Source organism: Ochotona curzoniae, unplaced genomic scaffold (assembly GCF_017591425.1).
Source record: "Ochotona curzoniae isolate NIBS_2020 unplaced genomic scaffold, NIBS_Ocur_1.0 scaffold_3208, whole genome shotgun sequence".
In the NCBI taxonomy this organism is placed as follows: domain Eukaryota; kingdom Metazoa; phylum Chordata; class Mammalia; order Lagomorpha; family Ochotonidae; genus Ochotona; species Ochotona curzoniae.
The window spans coordinates 17,114,153-17,133,931 of NW_024467106.1; the positions used below are offsets into that span (position 1 = coordinate 17,114,153).

At 46.1% G+C, this 19,779-nt stretch overlaps 2 protein-coding genes across 2 annotated transcripts; one reads left to right on the forward strand and one right to left on the reverse strand.

Annotated features, from left to right (window-relative positions):
* Nucleotides 1-522: 522 nt before the first annotated feature.
* CUNH9orf43 (chromosome unknown C9orf43 homolog) lies at nt 523-13,735 on the reverse strand. Its single transcript, XM_040963562.1, has 13 exons — nt 13,056-13,735; nt 12,798-12,948; nt 12,115-12,169; nt 10,069-10,169; nt 7,627-7,663; nt 6,168-6,337; nt 5,350-5,500; nt 4,932-4,992; nt 4,596-4,636; nt 4,264-4,351; nt 2,217-2,240; nt 1,838-1,984; nt 523-1,027 (listed from the first exon to the last, which is right to left on the reverse strand). Exons 1-13 carry the CDS (start codon nt 13,204-13,206, stop codon nt 702-704), a joined length of 1,503 nt encoding a protein of 500 aa, XP_040819496.1. The 5' UTR covers nt 13,207-13,735; the 3' UTR covers nt 523-701.
* Nucleotides 13,736-16,226: 2,491 nt separating this feature from the next.
* Nucleotides 16,227-19,119, forward strand: POLE3 (DNA polymerase epsilon 3, accessory subunit). The gene is made up of 4 exons (XM_040962894.1): nt 16,227-16,639; nt 16,723-16,808; nt 17,135-17,253; nt 17,746-19,119. Exons 1-4 carry the CDS (start codon nt 16,574-16,576, stop codon nt 17,916-17,918), a joined length of 444 nt encoding a protein of 147 aa, XP_040818828.1. The 5' UTR covers nt 16,227-16,573; the 3' UTR covers nt 17,919-19,119.
* Nucleotides 19,120-19,779: the final 660 nt, after the last annotated feature.

Genomic DNA, 19,779 nt, shown 5'->3' on the forward strand with positions numbered 1-19,779 from the left:
CCACTTATGGGGCCCCAATAAAAGGGCCTTTCCTGATCACACCCAAGATGCTGAGTACATACATGCTTCACTTTATTATTCTTTACTTTCACTTCACTTTGAGATTTTACTATACTAAAAGTTTTTTTTAAGTACTAAAACATAAGGGGAAAAAGTCCTTACAAGCCCCGAAGTAGAAATCCTCTGTGACTCTGGAATTAACGAAGCTTAAGAGCACCAAACGGAAGCTTCCACAGACTCAGTCCCTTGAAACTGGCATTTTAAATTCTTCTAGGTTAGTGTAAATATGGGAAACATGGATGGAGACACGATATTTAATAAAGATATGGATACCACTTCCAAAAGAAACTGTTTCCAAAGTGAAGAAAATTTCGGCATACCTTGAGGGTTCCCATGAGTGAAATTCAGTTCCTCGAACCAGAAACCTTTCTGAGAGAGAAGAGGCAAAGCGGACCAGGAAGCAGGACTCTCCTAAGAAAGGGATCCCCTCTCCTCCCAAACACAAGAGAAGGAGCCTTTTAATGGAAAAGTAGTTGTGTTTAATCACTAAAATTATTCTGACCCTAATGGAAGAGAAACAATCTAAGGTTAAAATGGGTGGAGCTTCTTCCCCCTCATTTATTTTAGAGGCAAGAAGCAAATGACATCAACAGAATGGCCCTGGTAAAGGCTGCAGAAAACAGACATCCTCTTTCCTTCCCTTAACTCGAAGGTCGCGATCCTCGGGCTGCTGACCATCCCGCTCTGGACAAGGCTTCCTCGGTAATGCTTTCAGCCCACGCCGCCAGAGACTCCTCACTCTGGGCCCCAGAGGCTTGAGTATCATCGTCCTCATCATCACTGCCCTGAAGAATCCTTAGGAGTTTCAGCTCAGGGTTCCAGCTTACTCCAGTCACGCTTTCTGCAAGCTTCCTGAGGGTCTGTTGGATAGTACTCTCATCTCCTTGTGCCGCTTCAACTTCCGGTGCAGCCTCCAGTGAAGAACTATTATTCTCATAAGCAGGTTCTATGACAGACAGTTCAGGACCTAAAAGAAGATGCAACTGTCAATTGCACCTGTAGCTTTCTCTCAACTAATTACAGCAAGTAGCATTTAGAAAAAGAAAAGACTGAGATGCCATCAGCATCTCTTCAAAGGAGAAAGACTGTCCTGTAGGGAGGTTAACCAGGTCCTCAGTCTCATAATCCATTTTTCGTATTGGGGGAGTAAGTCCACATAGTTCTCAGAGTAGCCTATCTTTGGTCTGAGGAATTCTGTAATTCACTGAGGGAAGTTTAAGGAAATCTGATCCAAGACTTTAGTAACTAGGATTTTTTTCTAAGAGATGGTTTTCAAAGACAGCACATGACCCACCTCTCAGGACTAACGAGAATTTTGTATTGCATCTTCTTTGCCCTCCACATGAAAATAGAACCCACTTCTCTCGAGTAAGGGCAGACCACCTCCAAAGATGGCTGTCCACAGCTCCCCCCATGCCTATATGATTACGCTTCTCTCATCAAAAGATGAAGTCTAGTTCTCCTTTGAGTTTGACACGTGACTTCTTTGACCAATAAAATATTAGCTCCAGGCCCATCCCACAGGAAAGTATTTTCATGAGACTGCTATTCTATCAAGACAATGAACAAGACACACAGAGGCCTCATTAAAGAGAATTTAGGCAACATGGCCAATTGTCCTAGCCTCGCTATACTGAGTGATTTTAAGCGAGGCTAGAATAATTGCCTAGTCAATCCAAATATCTTTAGGTAACAAATCCTACAGATTAAGCTTTATAGTTATTTGTTATCCTATAACAGACAACTGAACTGGGCAGAGGCACTGGTAAACGCTCACCTGTTTGGAAGCGGATACTTCTACCTCCATCTGCCATTGCTGCTGTTCTGTTACTTTCCTGACCTGACACAGTTCTGTGGCCTTCTTGTTGGGCTTCTAGTTGAAATCCAGCTTGCAAGTGACTCCCGATCCTGGATAAGGCAAAACCTTGGAAGCAGATAAAAGAGTCAGACCTTCCAAGTTCTCTGGGATTCTCTCCACCTAGGACTGTGACCATATCTATTATAGAATTAGAGATTAAGACAAATATGGGTATAAAAATACTCAAAATTATTCCAGGAAACCTAAGGGGCAGATAGTTACACATTAAGACAGCAAAAGAAACCCTAACTCTACCTCTTCAGTTTATGAATACTCCTCCAGACCAGAGGTGACTCACCTTCTTGCGGCATCACATTGGCTTCTGAAAAAGTAAACCAAAGAAAAGATATAAGACAGAGCTCTAGTTTTGTATCATCTACTTCACCAGCTAGTCCTTAAATGCATTCATTCTTCCCTCAATCTCTGATGGACTAAACAGACATTTGCCAAACTGTCACCAGAGGTATTATGCTAAAAGACAACACTTTTGTCAGCCGCCTATCAGCAGTGGTTCTCACCTCAGCTGCACACAGGAAACCCTGGGCAGCTTTAAAAGGCACTAAGGTTTGCTTCCTAGCACCAGATATTCTGACTTAATAGGTGCTGAGTCTTAAAAGCCTCTCAGCTGGACCCCGGGCAGCCTGGTGAAGCCTTGCAGACCTGGAAAATATAGGTCAAGCACCTAAAAAGTCTTACAGGCTTCTGCCTGATTCTCCAGCTGATCTACTGCTTCCTTAATACTCCAGCCTGCAGTGTCTCTGAACTGTTCGGTGTTTCTTGAGCAGCTATGTCCCTCCAAGATGCCTTGGCACAGGCTATTCCAGCTCCCAGGAATTCTTTTTCATATCACAGAAACCTCCCACACATATTCAACATTCAGTACAAAAATCATATTTTCGGGCCCGGCAGCGTGGCCTTGCAGCTAAAGTCCTTGTCTTGAACGTGCCGGGATCCCATATGGGCCCGGTTCTAATCCAGGCAGCTCCACTTCCCTTCCTGCTCCCTGCTTGTGGCCTGGGAAAGCAGTAGAGGACGGCCCAAAGCATTGGTACCCTGCTCCCACATGGGAGACCCAGAAGAAGCTCCTGGTTTCAGATTGGCTCAGCTCCAGCCACTGCGGCTGCTTAGGAAGTGAACCATCAGATGGGCGATCTTCTTCTGTCTCGCCTCCTCTCTGTATATCTAACTTGTAATAAAAATAAATAAATATTTTTAAAAAATCATATTTTATATACAGGCTTTCTCAACTCAATGAGGACAGGCCACTGCTCTAAGAACATGACTCAAGGAGGTGCCAAATCACCGAGGAAAACTGCTCCTACAGAAGGTTTCAGAAAGCGTATAAAAGGCACTGGGATGGGATTCAGAACAGTGACAGTGATGATCTAGAAGGGATGCTAATCCTGGACAAGCTGTTTCTGCACTGAGCCACAGTTCTGATTCTGTCTGCCTCCCTCATGAAGGTCAGGAGTCCCCTTAATCTTCATCTAGTAGGCATCCTTGGTACCTGAGCAAAGCAGGAAGGGAAGCAGAGCAACAGGGAAGCCTCGTTCTTAGGAAACACTTCACCTGCACTCTCCCAGGGCTCCAGGATCAGAGTGGATTCTGATCATCACAGGTGCTGTCACCTGAAAGCCAGCAATGTTTCAGCCTGAGTAGAGTGGAATGCTCTTATAAAGTTTAAGGGAATCTTTCTTCTTCTCTGTACTCTCCCTCCCTCCCATTGTTCATTCAAGAAATGTCAAAAGGATACAGTCGAGGTATCTCTCAGCTCAGAAATGATAAGGATCCCAGAGAAGGGAGACAGTCATTCTCATCCCCAGCACAAACACGAGAGGGAAAGGCCTGCCTGCCTGCTTGCTTCCTCTTGGTGGTGGGCAATGTGTTGATCCAACTGGAGGCTCCAGGGACTCCCCAGCTTCAGGGAGGGAAGCCGTGGACCCTGGAACTCTGCTCCCTTAGGAGGCTTCAGAGGCCCTAGCTCTTCCCTGTCTCCTTGGCTGACAGATCCTCAGGGTCCTCTCTGCAGGAACCTGGGCTTGCTCACACTCTATCAAACACCTGTCGTTCCTAAGGCAGACTTGAGGCAAAAATAACTATGACTCATGCCCATGGTCATCTCTCAAATTCACATGCAAAGCAGACATCTGGCCCAGTTGGCCACTAAATCAATATCTGATGGACAGAAAATGTAAGGTAGATCAGCCAGACTGAAGCACTCCAAGAATTCTGAGTGCCTGACAAAGACAGGTCTCAAATGGCAAATGTACATTTGACTTTTCCTGTCCTCAGCTACATTCCAGGAGCCTATCCCCTAACCCCAACCAAGCACATACCCTCCTTACCACAGACAGGGTCACAGACAATGGTAACTGAACATTGATGTGCAGAATTCTGCCTCTCTGGATCACCTCTGGCTTTCTTTTGAGGCCCCTGAAACGCACGTGAGAAGGAACTGAATCAGGACCTTGCAGAAGTGAAGAAAACTTTTTCAAAAGGAACATCTATAAGCAGAAAAGAGCTTTGTGTTTGCAAAAACAAAATGTTACACACACACACACTGAATCCCTCTCTCATACATCCTTTCCCATTTGAGCTGCACCAACTTCTTCCAGTCCCAGCAAGACCCAGGCAATCTCTCTCCAGCATCCTACTATTTCTTAGTAGGCGTCTTCACCTTCCTCCGTTGCTGCTGGCGCCGCTGCTGTTTCCTGAGACCTGGTGACCAGAGAGCAGGCTCAGTCCTCTTCCCACAGATGGCCCCCATCCTCCTGTGCGGATGTCTGCTGTGACCTGCCCTGCGATGGCCACTCTCCCTGGTTAGGAGCAACCCAGAAGTGACTGCCTCCTGAAACTTCCTGAGTTCTTTACTGTGGTGCTTTACCTGAGTAAAACTTGGGTATACCTGAGTGTAGTCACAAATTTAACTAAACTGTTACCAAGTTAAATTGTGAAAAATACAGACTGAAGGGGGAAGGGTTACACGCAGATCTGACAACACCAGCAAATCTACCTTCTATCTTCAGGTTATATTGTAATTTCTTCCAATGTTCAGGATACCGCAAGGCTGGTCTCTGGAAGGGAAGAAATGCAAGAAAAGCCCTGCTGTAAGTTCCTTTTTCCCAAGTGTATTTCCTTCAAATGCACTTACTCTCTAACCCACAAGCCTGTTTTCAGAACCTGGTATTTTGCAGCGTTGCACCAGGGGCTACAGAGGAAAGAAAAAGGTGTGGTGACTGAAGTGCAAAGGTATAGACAACTCTCCTCAAATCTCTCTATACTTTGGCTTTCGCCTCCAGAGTCCCCCTCTTGCAGGACCCAGGGCCAAAACGTAAGGGCAGAAGAGAAAGAAGGGATACAAAGCCAGCTCTTGCAGCCTCAAGGCATGAATGTTCATGCAGATCTCTCGCTCTGCGGCTCCCAGCTCTTACTTGCAGGGTGAGGCGGTGGGTGGTCAGACACATCTTAGCAGACAGTGCGCTGTCAGGCCGGCTCTTCTCCAGGGGAAGAGTCTTCCTCACCATGGCCAACTGGATCTTCATCTCTGGGCAAGGCACATCTATCCCTCCATCTGCCAAAAGACTGACAGGCACAGAGAGAGCCGGATGGTCAGCAGTGCCTCTCCTCAGAGAGCATGGCTGAGGAGAAAGTGATAGGACTTCCAGTTTGAGGAAACGCTCACTTGGAGCCTGCAATAGACCTGCCCCAGCTGGTACCCATGGGGACCCTGCAGATGCATCTCTGATCATCCAGCTGCATTTATTAAGTGTTGATGTCAGGCTTGTGTACTTCACATCTCTGAGTCCTTACAGACCCTGAGCATAGATACTATCCCCGCTTAGCAAACAAAATGAAGCTGGAAGAGGCTAAATACATCCCCCAAATTCACAAAGCCAGTTTAGTCACAAAACTCAAAGGTCATCTAATCCCTAACAATTCCCTCCTCCTTCCCCAACTGCTCATAACTCATATTTAAAAGAAGAGAGTCACAGCACCTTCCTGCCAGTGGAGGTTTGTGTGAGAGTGCGTGTTTCGTGTTGGGCAGAGGGCCTGGGTGCTGGGAAGAGTGTGGTAAATGCTGATGCTTCTGCCTGTCATCACTGCCTATTGCTGAAAGCTCTGTAACCAAGTGCATGGACAGGTTTCTCCCGGCCTGCCACTTGCTGGGAGAGAATGCACTGCTTAGACCCCTCCCAGGAGTAACCAACAGCAGGTACACCGACCTTGCACAGGCCTGAGGGATACTTACTCCATCAGCAGCTCCTGAGGTAACATGCCAATTTGGGCCCACAGAGGTATGGATTCTGAACTGAAACGCTCCAACAAATGGACTGGAGAAGGGGGAGGCACAAGGATCTTTGGCGCTCTCAACCGTGTTTTTGTGCCCTGCTTTCCAGGCAGACCAAAGGAGGATTTGTTCTTTTGAAAAGAAAGAAAGAGCTCTCCAAAGCACTCCTGTCCAGTCCACTTCTTTCCCTTCACGTTCCAGCCTCCCAACATATCCCAGGTCGCCCTCTTCCTTCTCCCCAGATCTCTTCCCCTTAGGCTCCCAACCCTATTGTACTGAGATCATCTTAAGATTAGTTGCTTGTTTGTTTTTCTAGAAAGTTGTTTCATTTTTTATAAGAATACATGTGTGGGCATTTTATATTTATTAGGTTATTTAAAAGACCAAGTTAGAGAAAAAGAGAGATTAATCTTCCATCTGCTGGTTCACTCTTTAGCTGCTTTTCCAAAGCCATTAACAGGAAGCTGGATAAGGGTGTGAGCAGCCAGGACACAAAAAGGCACCTATACAGGATGCCAGTTTCACAGGTGCTGCCCTGATGTGCTATGCCAAAATGCCAATCCCTAGAAATCTATTTCATTTATTTGTTCAGTTGACAGATTATCTATGTGCCAAGCACAGAGGTAGGGAAGTGGACTCAGCACATGAAAAAAAAAAAAATTGCAACCAAGCCCAGCAAAATGGCTCAATTGGCTAGTCCTTCCCCTGCAAGCACCAGCATCCGATATGGGCACTGGTTCATGTTCCGGCTGCTCTACTTCCTATCCAGCTGTCTGCTTATAGCCTGGAAAAGCAGCAGAGGATGCACCTGCGTGGGAGCCCCAGAAGAAGCTCCTGGCTCCTGGCTTCGGATCAGCTCAGCTCCGGCTGTTTCAGCCAGTTGAGGAGTGAACCAGCAGATGGAAGATCTTTGTCTCTCCTTCTCTCTGTGAATCTGCCTTTCCAACAAAAATTAATAAATAAATCTTTTAAAAAGAAAAAACTCCCTCAACCTGGGGCGGGAAAAAAAAATAGAAATAAAGAAAGAGCTGCAACAGATGCTCACGGACACAGCAGTCCTATGATAGCCCTGTGACTTAGTCCAGATCATATTTACTCATAAACAGTAAAATAAAAATTAGATACCCATGTCTTACCATTGTTGAAATTCTACTCTACTGCATTGGAAACTTGTTTTTAATTGTCCAAAAATCCCCCCCGAATGCCCACCAGATCATCGTCATCTCCTCAAGGTCTCTTGAGGACACAAGCAAAAGGAGTCTGAATGTCAAGTGGTGGGGTCATAATTCCAAAAGAAAGATTGTCTTTTGTTCATTTAGGAAGAGAATAGCGAAGTGAGAGGTGGAGCAGATCTGAGAGAAACACAAAAATAAATTCACATAGTAAGACAGAGGTTTGCAAAAAAAAATATTGATCTCACCATTGCCGAGTTCTTTCTTTTCTTTTTCTCATACTGGCTGGGGGAAAGAAGGCATCTTTTTCAGCTGGACTGAAAGAAGACCAACCACTACTTATCCCTAGACATCCCAAGCAGAAGTGCCAAGGATATCTGTGAATAATGACAATGAAGATTCCTCCCTCCTTTCAGCACTCAAAGATGGCTGCTATGGGCCCAGCAGTGTCTACTGCCAGGTACTTCCTGTTAAAAAGACACATTGTAAGGGCAGGGGGAAGCAAACTTGTGTGCCACTATTTCAGGCTGCCACTTGGGACATCCACTTTCTATGTCATAGTGCTGGCTTAACTTGTAGCTACTCTGCTTGAGCAAGCTCTGGAAGACGGGCCTGGGAAGCAGCCAACAATGGCTCTGTTCTTCCGTAGTCTTTGTCGCCCAAGTGAGATGGAGTTCCAGGATGAAGTTCCTGACTCCTGGCTTCACTTGGCACACCACTTATTGTTGAAACCAGTTGGGGAGTGAAACAGCAGATGGAGCATTTCTCTCTGTCTCTCCTCCCTCCCTCTCTCTGTCTCTCTTCTTTCCTTTTTTTTCTCTCTGCCTCTTTCTTCCCACTTTTTCCTCTGCGTCACTCTGCCCTTCAAATAAATATTTCAAAAGATAACGTCCATCACCATTGTCTGACAAACTAGTCACTTTCATAGCATAAATTCAAATTAAGAATTGTACAAATTAGGGATGTGATGATGTCTGTACTGTTTGACTCCCTTTCCCCACCACCCCCAACATAGCTCTAGGAGAAACAAGGACCACATGTATTCAGTTTTCCCGTGAACACTCAGAAATACAGAAAGTGCTCAAGAACCAACTTTTGTTCTGTCCTCTTCACCTCTTCCTTGCCTGGAAAATGGACACAACATTTGGTGCATTAGCAGCCAACTTAGGCCTTAAAAGTTTAGATGGCCCAGTGCGGTAGCCTAATAGCTAAAAGTCCTCAACCTGCATGCACCAGCATCCCTTATGAGTGCCATTTGTGTCCATTTGACAGTCCAAAGCTTTGGGACCCTGCACCTACATAGGAGACCAGTAAAAGGCTCCTGACTCCTGGCTTCAGATCAGCTCAACTTCAGCCACTGGGGCCACTTGGGGAGTAAACCAGTGGATAAAAGATCTTTCTCTGTCTCTCCTTCCCTCTGTAAATCTGACTTTCCAATAAAAATAAATTTTTTAAAAATTAACTTAAAAAGTAGCTTAGAAGACAGCAGACAAAAAAAAAAAAAAAAAAAAAAAAAAAGACAACAGTCATTGACTGAAGAGTATGGCCTGGAAAGCCAGAAGGCATCCAGGTTTCTGACAACTTCATATAGCTAACACACTAGCCCTGGTCCACCCAACTCTAGGCTTCTTTTGATTGAAAGATAAATGCTTAGGAATTTTTTGTTCATTTTGTTTGTAACATATATCTAACTATAAAAACTGAAAAATAAAAAGCATTTATAAGAAAAGAAAATGAGGGCCCGCTCTGTGGCCTAGTGGCTAAAGTCCTCGCCTTGAATGCACCAGGATCCCATATGGGTGCCGGTTCTGATCCCAGCAGCTCCACTTCCCATCCAGCTCCCTGCTTGTGGCCTGGGAAAACAGTCGAGAACAGCCCAAAGCTTTGGGACCCTGCACCCATGTGGGAGACCTGGAAGAAGTTCCTGGTTCCCAGCTTCAGATCAGCGCAGCACTGGCCATTGAGCTCACTTGGGGAGTGAATCATCGTACAGATGATCTTCCTCTCTGTCTCTCCTCCTCTCTGTATATCTTTGTAATTAAAATAAATAAAATACTTATTATTTAAAAAAAATAAATATTTTTTAAAAAGAAAATGAAATAAAAAGAAATACTTGAGGTTGACATAGACACGGTAGCCAACCAAGAAGAAATCCTGGAGTCTCATCATTTTCAAACACTAAGAATCTAGAAGCCATCCAAGACCACAGGAAGAATCAAACTCTTTCCCTACAGCTGCCACTGTTAGCAAGCCTTCTGGCCTTCACCGAAAGGCCTGTGTCACACTCTACTTTGTATAAACAGCCAGTTCTTCATGCAATTCCTTTACTACCACAGTGGAGGACCTTGGGATTGACATCAATGATCCATGTGCTCACTGAGAAATGTCTCACAAGCTTCTGACGACTAATGAAAAAATTGATAGCACTTCTTTCTTGACTGGACTTCAGAAATAAATTGAGCCTTACCTTTAGCCTATTTATTGTCATGTACAATTTGAAATCTGAGCATGAATCTCAAAGTATATTAAACCACAACTGCAGTGTCGCAAGAGGCAGATGCAAGAGGCTAAGAGCTCTTCTTGGCGTCCTGCTACTTACAATGAGGGGGCTACACAGGGGCCTGAAGAGGACAGTGCGGTTTGTAGAATACAAAGATCAGTAGCCTCCAAACTTCAGACAGGATTCTCACCTCACAGGCTTCTCTTGTTCTTCTGGGACCCAGACCACAACCATATTTCTAACATCTTTAGAGGAGGGGATTTCTGTCGCGTTCAAATTCAACACTGAAATCTAAAAGAAAGATAAAAACTCTATGTAGGGCTGCTAAATCTATTCAGTACCAGACAAACATCTGAGTAATGTCACCTTAAGCAAAAAGATTTTTATTTTTTGGGTTTTTGTTTGTTTGTTTGTTTTTTACTAGAAGATGGTAAAAAAAAAAAAAAAAGGTTTCTCATGCCCAGCACAGTAGCCGAGTGGAGGCTCCTGGCTGCTTCTGGCATTTGGGAGGTAAATCAGGAGATGGATGACCTCTGTCTGTTTGTCTCTATTTCTCTCTTTAAAAATAAAAAAGAAAGAGGAGAAATTTTAAAGTTTTCAAAGGAAGCTTCAAAGAATAATAGCAAATTTTCCCTTCTAAAAAAAATAATTTAATGGTTTGGAAGGAGGAGGGAGGAACTGGGGAGACTAACTTTCATTTGAAAGCCTTTAATGGGTTTTTTATTTGCTTATTTGTTTAAGATTTACTTGTTTCTTTGAAAGAGTTACAGGGGCTGGCATGGTGGCTCAACAGGTTAATCCTCCACCTTTAAGCACTGTTATTCCATATAGGCACCAGTTGTAGTCCAGGTTGCTCCATTTCCAATTCAGCTCCTTGCTTATGGCCTAAGAAAGCAGCAGAAGATGGCATAGGTCCTTAGGATCCTACACCCACATGGGAGACTCAGAAGAAGCTCCTAGCTCCTGGCTTCAGATTTGCTCAGCTCTGATCACTGAGGCAATTTGGGGAGTGATACAGTGGATGGAAGATACATCTCTGTTGTCCTCCTTTATGTAAATCTGCCTTTCAAATAAAATAAGTAAATCTTCAAAGAAAGAAAGAAAGAAAGAAAGGAGAGAGAGAGTTACAGAGAAAAAGAGTTACAGAAAAAAAGAGAAACAGAGAAATGGTCCATCCTCTGGTCTACTGACTAGCACTAAGCCAAGCCAAAATCAGGAGGCAGGAGCTTCATCTAGGTCGCCCACGCAGATGACAGGTGACCAAACGCTTTGGTTATCTTCCACTGCTTTTTCCAGACCATTAGCAGGGAGCTGGATCAGAAGTTGAGCTCTGGGCCATAGGCAGCCCATTATGCACAACACTAGCTCCTCTTTTATGCCTTTTGAATTCAGAATCATGTTTGTGTATTACTTACTCAACTAATTTTAAAATAAGTTAATCTAACCCTCTTGTTCTAAAGAGATCAAAGAGGTAAAGTGATTCCACCATCCACCCAAACCACCAACAATCCAACAGTCCCTCACACCGAGGAGCAAACCATCGTATGGGAAACATGTAAGGCACTAACAAGACTGCAAAGAGCAATCTCTCTACATGGCAGGTGTTTAGGAAGACTTCTCTCTCTAAGGTTCTAATTCAGCTCTACCCTAACCTATGTACTTTAGCAAATTATTTTTCTATGTGTGGCCTTCAATTTCCTCAGCTTGAAGATGTATTAGAGTGACCACAGCAATGGCCTCACACTGCAACTGCAACCTGTTCACCAGTAATAAATGAAACTGTATGAGTCACAGCACACGTTGATCCAAAATGAAACAGAATAAAACAGAGAATATTAGAGACCACCATGGTTAGAACACGGATTATTCCATAATATTTTTACTGTGAAATCTATTGTCATTAGATCTAGTCATCAGACTAGATCACTAGAAGACCCACTTAGGTTTGATATCCCAGCACCACAATTTCCCCAGCTAGGAGACGACATTTGTTTACTCAGTAGCTTAATACATTCTGTGCAGAACAGTGACAAAATTTTCACCCACACAAAACTTGTACAATTCTACTTGTATCTGAAAATAATATAGCATGTAAAGCCATGCAGAGCCTAGCATACAGTAACTGTCCATTGTTAGTTAGACAGTTATCCTGAGGAATAATGTTAAATGAAGGCCAAATATGAGTAATATATGCACACAAGAAAAGAAAGTAGACCTTTTTAAATTGGTGACTTACTTTGGGAGATCTCTTAGTAAGGCTGCTCAAATCGTCAGGTAAACCCTTATGAAGCCTGAAAAATACGAGTTCCCAACATGAAACAAAGAAAAAAAGATTTGCTAGGAGGATAAAGTTAGTGCAAAACTAGTAACTAACCACAGAAAACCTTGGGCTTACTATTTGTCAAGTAAATTAGAGTCTTAACATCTCCTTGCATTTGCTTTACCCAGAACATTCACTAACTCAGCACTGTCATTTGTTGCAGCAGACTGACATGTACAGCCTCCACCTTGCTCTCCTAGTAACACAGCTGCATCACTGTCTCAAAGTACCTTTGAGAGGCAGGTATCTGACACAGTGCTCGGCTACTGCTTGAGACACCCATATCCCACACGGGAATGCCTCAGTTAGAACCCTGACTCTGTCTGCTGTCCCAGCATCCTACTGATGAACACTCTTGGCAGCAGTAAATGGCTCAAGTAGTTGGATTCCTGCCACATACATGGGAGATCTGGATTGAGTGCCCAGTTCCTGGCTCCAGCCTGGCCTAGCCAGTCCACTACCTACTCACTACTTCAGCAACTAAATCAGTGTTTTCTTTTTTATCCCACTTCTCAAAAAAGTCTACTTAATTGGTCAGGAATATAACTCAGCACTTTAGAGACAACGGGCTGTTAAAGGAAGATTCTGTGATACACTACCTGCCTCGAAATTTAGAGTCAAATTTTGATTTCTGAGACAACAAAGTGCGTGTCTTAGTCACGGCAGATGCTGATAATGGACGATGAGCAAGTCTCTTGGCCTGGAAGCAGGAATCTGAGATGTTGACCACCGTGAGCACTGGGAGTTTATCTGAGAAAGTAGATCAGGAGGAAATATGTAACAGGTTTTCTAGGGAAAGTAAGCTAAACATAAATAGTTTAAGGACCTTGTGAGGATGAATACAGATGCTAATTTACCTTCAGCATCCACAGGGGTTTTGCAAGGTGAGTTCAAAATCCGAGGATGGCCCCTTTCAACCCGGCGGAAAGATGCCCAGCATTGCGGATGCTGACAAAGAGCCAACTCGCAAGTGGTTTCATCCCACTGGGTCTCATCTGGCAAGTCCATAGCTATAAATGGTTTAGGACAATGGCCAGCCCTGCAGCATTCTAGCACGCTGGGGAATCAATAAACACATAATTAGGTTAGACTATACATTAGCCATGAAGTACCTGGACTCAATGCATGAAATATTTCTACAAAACTTACACAGCTAAATGGTCATAGAATAATTAAGGGTTGGGAAGCAAACAAGTATGAGAACATATCAGAATGAGACACAAGGGCAAGAGTTTAGGAACAGATTTCAGAAGGTCTCCTGATGGCCATTTACTAAAGCTGAGTGGCCTGGGACTCGAATCTGAACCTCAGTTTCCTCGTATGTAAAATAGGGATACGCTCACTAAACAGTCATTTCCAAAATCAGTTCATAAACATTAAAAGGCCCTGCCATATAGTTCAAAATAGATATTAGCATCATTTCTAATTCCCCTTAATAAATCAACAGGGAAGAGATGCTGTTATTCCCAGAAGCCTTACCAAAATAAAACCATTGATTTCACACAAATGCTTCAGAAGACTTAAACTTTTAGAAGACTGGCTTCCTTTGTCTAATACAAGGGTATTTCAAAATGTTCATGGAAAATAGTGTTTAAAGATACTTTTTTTTAGTGCAAAAACATTTTGAAATCTATGCATAAAGGGAGGGACCTTCAAAGTTTTTAGGAACAATGAATATTATGAAGAAACTATGCATACATTTCAAACAATTTTGCAAACAACAAAAAAAAATCAACCTGCCTTTTAATTCTACTTTTCTGCAAACTTTTATACTTATTACACTCTGACTCCCGTGCAGGAAAAATCCCCACCAGCAATGAATGGATCTGAACACTCAAATGGCAGACCAACAAACTGGCAGTTGCTTCAGGGGTCTTTGTTCATTTACCAGCTGTAATCATAGGATCTCACACAAGCAACTTGTCTCTCTTAATCTGTTGTACACAGCGCATGTTGAGCCTGGGAGGGTGGCTCGCTAAATAGGAGCATAGTAGCACTAAATAATACACTGGTATCTGTGGTCTATCATAGGTGCTCAATCAAGTTTATCTTCTCCCTCAAACCACTTCAGGCAATCACTACCACTTCATCCCTAATAATTGCTCAAGAATAGTGTCCATTTCTTCTGTTTATTATTCAACATCTTTATCAACTACAAAATATATGAGACGAGTTATTTTGGGCACAGGGAACAGGAATAAACAAATCTTGTTCTGAACAACTTGTAAGTTAGATCAAAGATTAAAAAAAAAAAAAAAAACTTGTTCTCAGATTGCATCAACCCGTGACTTGCTTAGTTTGGCCAGCACTTTTGGAGCAGATGAAAAACTGAAAATAGTCCCTCAGCTCTAGATTTCTGCCTGCTCGTACAAAATAAAACATCTGATAACACCGACCCAATTGTAACCACGCAGCTGAAATGGACCAGCTACCGATGTCTTTAAACCAAGTCAATCCTAGCCCAGTATAGCATTCCCCCATGAGAACCCATAGTCTCTTGTTTACGTTTTATTGGCATTTTTCATAGCACTTGCTGATTTTCCTATAAGAAAAATCTCTTTCCATAATCACATATTCATCAAAAACAAGAGAAGTCTGAGAGTCAGGTTTCAAAGGGGGAAAAAAAATTAATTGGATTCCTTTTCAGCAGGAGTAAGAATTTCTATATACTTGATAGGAAAGTAATACAACTTAAAATACTACTGTAGGAGCCATGACTGTGGTGTCGCAGGCAGAGCTGCCAGCTGCAATAACAGCCTCCCATACGAGCATCAGTTCTAGCCCTGGCTTCTTCACTACCTGGCCAGCTCCCTGCTAATATGCCTGGGAAGGCAGCAGAGGGGCGGCCCAAGCACAGGAGAATGAGATGAAGCTCTGGGCTCTTGGCTTCTGCCTGACAAAGCCCCTGACAGCTGAGAACATGTAGGGAAAGAACCAGCAGATGTCTCTCCCTCTCAATCTTTCTTCACCTTTCAAATAAATACTTAAGCCTCTAAAAAAAGAAGAAAGAAAACCACTTTAAAAACGGTGGGAATGGAAGCTAATATTCAGTTCCTGACTCCAGCTTCCTGCTAACAGATTCTGGGAAGTGGTGGTGGGTCAGCTGACTTTAGCAGCTGGCTTCCTGTCATGGGGGAGACCAGGCCTCAGCTCATGTGAAAATCCCTCTCTGGCTCTCTGCCTTTCAAGTGTTTCTCATTACTGGGGGCAAGTAAAAAAAATAAATAAATAAAATAAACTCTTGGGGATGATTTGACTAGGAAAGATGTCCCCCCATACAATTTGCATTATACTAAACACCATTTCAGCAGGGCTGTTTCAAAATGCGACTTTGCAGTACTTGAAAAGCAACATGCATCCCTATTTTCAAATCAGAGACGGACTCCCAATGAAACTGTTGGACATACGAAGACAATGGGATGATGGACTGACACTGTCTGTACCGGCAACATCGGGGCACACGAAAATAACAGACTGATGGGATTATAACTCCTTATGATGGGCTATACTATTGCAATAATATGGGGAAAATCAGTCGGGAGGGTGGGAACTTGAAGGAGGGGGAATCCCAGACTCTACGGAATTGTATCATAAAACCCAAAAACAGAAAGTTTTACAAAGCAGCTGCTTCTCGCCCTTCCTTTACTTGCCCCGCCCGAAGTGAACCCTGAAGCCTAATGAGGCACATCTGGATGTCGCCAGCGTTTGTGCTGAGAACGCTCTGCGTTAAAAAACAAAACAAACAAAACCACTGGGTAAAAATTAGGATTATCACAAGGCTGTGAGGGGATCCGGGACAAACAGCAGACCCAGCCTCTTTCTGGCCCTCGGGACCGCAGCCGAGAGCGCCCCGCCAAGCCGCCCGGCTCCCGGAGGCCCGGCTCCCTCCCCGCGGCCCCGGGCTCCGCACGGACGGCTCACCGGGCCCGCCCGCCTCCCGGGGCGCCCCGCCGGCCGGCCCACCGCCACGCCTCCGCGCCCCACGCCCACCGCGAGGCCGCGCCGTCGCCTAGCAGCGGCGCCGAGCCCGCCGGGCGTCGGACGGAGGCCTCTATGGGCCACACCGACGTCGGGGCGAGAGTGCCACACGCAGCAGGAACGTGAGGCAGAGGAGCCATTCTAGGAGGAAGAGAACGTGTGGACGAAGGTGGAGCCGGCCGGAGGGCCCGGAGAGCCTAAAGCACCGCGGCCCCAGAAGGTGCGGAGACGCCGCGGCCTGAGGCGGAAGCGTGTCGCGCGCAGGGCACTCTGGGACGCCGTGTAGTCAGCGTGTAGGCTGCACGGAAGCCTCGGAGGGTCAGACAGAAGCGACGCGGGAAGTCCGGACGCCGGAGGAGCTGCCGGAGGAGGCCCGAAGCGGACCCCGACTGCGGCCATGGCAGAGAGGCCCGAGGACCTCAACCTGCCCAACGCCGTCATCACCAGGATCATCAAGGAGGCGGTGAGCAGCTGGGGCGGACGAGCGGGCAGGAGGGGGAGCAGGTCCGGGGCCGGCTGCGTTGCTCACCGCCGCCCTTCTCGCAGCTGCCGGACGGTGTCAACATCTCCAAGGAGGCCCGGAGCGCCATCTCCCGCGCCGCCAGCGTCTTCGTGCTGTACGCCACGTCCTGGTGAGCAGGAGCGAGCCGGCCAGGGCTCTGCTGGGTCGGAGGCATTGGGCGGGCACAGACAGTCCCTGTGTACGAGTTGGGGGTCTGGAACCCAGAGGCCCCAGTCATCCTGTCCTTTCCCGGTCAGCAGTGCTGCACGGCCCCCCTTAAAGCTGTCCGACGCTCGGAAACAGCCGTTGCCTTAGCGCCGAAGTGCTTGGGAAGGGATGGATTCTCAGACACCCCTAGGCTTCCTTCCCCATGCGGGTGCTCCTTTTCGTATCCACTCGGTAGCCGAAAGAGGGAGACCACCAACCTGCCAACCTCTTACGCATCTCTCCTTTCAGTGCCAACAACTTTGCCATGAAAGGGAAGCGCAAGACCCTGAATGCCAGTGACGTGCTGTCAGCCATGGAGGAGATGGAGTTCCAGAGATTCGTGACCCCATTAAAGGAAGCGCTGGAAGGTAACGACCCTCGTGGGTTCTTTTTATTTCAAAGCTCAAGTGAGATCGCACAGCCCCTGATTCACTTCCCCCTTGCCCACAGTCATCAGGGCTGAGCTGGACTGCTGCCTTTGGGTCAGCATCCTTCCCCTGCTGCCTTGCAAGGTACGTGAGCAGGAAGCTGGGTCCATAGCAGGGGGCTGGAACTCCCACTAGGCCCTCCGTGCAGGATGCGGGTGTTCCAAGCAGCTACCTCATCACTCTGCCAGCTCCACACCACGTTAAGGATGTGCCACCTGTTTTATGCAGCCCCGAGATCTTGCAGGTGGGCTGGTTTCTGTTCAGAAGCCAGTGCAGCTGGGCCTAGTTGGGGTGATGCTGGCCAAGTTTTGTTTTGTTTTTCCTTTCTTCTGTACTTTGGTTTTTCTGGTTATCCAATGAAGCCGGCTGCCGCAGTCCCTCAGGTCCAGTCCTGCACAGCCCTGGCCTCTGACCTCGCCTTTCTTCTTGCAGCCTACAGACGGGAGCAGAGAGGCAAGAAGGAAGCCTCCGAACAGAAGAAGAAGGACAAAGACAAGAAGACAGATTCCGAAGAGCAAGACAAGAGCAGGGAGGAGGACAACGAGGAGGATGAGGAGCGGCTGGAGGAAGAAGAGCCGAATGAGGAGGAGGACATAGAAAACTGAGCACTTGTGGGTGGGGGGAAGGACTGGCACCTTGGAAGGCAGTGGCCATGTTTACGTAAAGCTTTGCCCTGCTGGGCTCAGAACTCTTAGGCCAAAGTGCCTGAGAACATTTGAGTAAGAACTTGATCTTCGAAAACAGCATTTCCCAGACATAGAGCGACCAAGAGCAGCATCTGTTCAGCTCCATTGATCCGGATGTGGTGACTTTATTTGGCAAAAGGGAGTCTGAACATCTGATAAAATTACCTGATAAAATCACTCTTGTTTACTTAACGCACGGTTTGGGAGGTTTCCACTGCCAGTCATCGTGCCACTGAGAAAAAAAATACAGAGGCAGAGGAGAAGCTCAGGCCAACCGAGGCTTGGATCATGGTCAGCCCCGCTGAATTGTGTAACACTGGGCCATGGAGCTTATTACGGGTGGTCAGAGGGTTTGGCTTCAGGGAACTAGAAGAATAAAGAAATCCAGTCTGCTGTCCTTTCACTCGGCAGGAGCGGGAATCGGCCTTTTGTTTTTCTATGGACTTTTGGAGCCCTTGTGCGTTGTTCTTAGCAACCTGCCTAGGTGAGGGAGGGGGCCGCACTGAGGATGTACCCGCTGAAAGCAGCAGTTCGTCAACCGAGAGTGCCAGCGTCTCACAGGGCAGGTGGACAGTCTTGCATGAGCCTCACCGCCTGCACCGAGGGCTGGAGATCCTCCCGGAGGGTGTGAGGCCCCAGCCCCTGCGTCTAATCACAAGCTCCTCCGGCACAGCTGTCCCACTCCGGGCCTCTCGCCGCCTGCTGCCTTTGGTGCCTCCTTTTCACTTCCCTTCTCCTTCCTTTTCTCAGTTCTTGCCAATCTAACATTCCAAAGTGTTCAGTTGCTCTGATTTCTTAGCTCTAACCTTATGACTGGAAATTTGAAAAATTTCCTGCCCCTCCTTTAGGGCAGTCAGGTGGTGCTCAGGAATCTAACAACTCCCCACTAACCAGCTGTCACTGCTCCTCCAGTGTCTCTGTTAGCCTCTTGCAGTCTTTTTCTCTTTCCCTTCAGTGCTCCAAGCACTGTTTTCATCTCTTAAGTTCAGCACTTAAGGGAAGTGTACAGTCTGACACTGTTAATGTAAAAAAAAAAATACAGTGAAGTCTTGACAAATGAGCAAAAGCTGTTGAGACGATTATAATGCTTTGTACAAATAAAGAACATTTTTAAAACTCATTGACTCTTACTTGTACCTTGTGTAGGCCTGGGACAGCCTTTGGGGTTGCTGACAGGGCCAGACCGTGTAAATTTGGACGCCTGTATTACCGCAGGTGACCAGCAGAGGCTGCTCGCCCCCAGGCCGGGCTGCTGCTCCTGGGCCACAGCTGAGGCTGTGCTGGGTGCCACTTCCGGGCTCCTGCTCTGGCTCCATTCTCAAGGCCTTTATGTGTGACCTCTTGGACTCTATGAAGCAGCCCTCCTATCACCCACTCTGCTGCTGACCGCACGAATCCACATGGCCTTTCCAAACCCTAAATGAAGTTCTGTGTAGTTGGCAAAGGCAGGACCTCAGTGGTCATTAGGTCCAGTGGCTTTTTTCCTTTCACAAAAGTTCTTTATTCCCAGGAGCAATACAGTAAGCTGAGCCAAGTCCCTTCTGCACTCCTGTGGCTTCCTTTGAGCTCAGCTTCCTGCCTCCTCTCTGCTTCCCCTGTGTTCGACTTGCCAAGTGTATCTTCATGAAACAGGGTGGGTTATAGTTCCCTACCCTCCACTTCCTGCCAAACCCAAACTTGTCATATAAAACCTAAGGAAAAATACATCTGTTTTATTAATCTTTTCTGTCACAGGGCTGTGTGTACCTGTCTGGAATGAATCTCCCAAAGAATGCCCCAT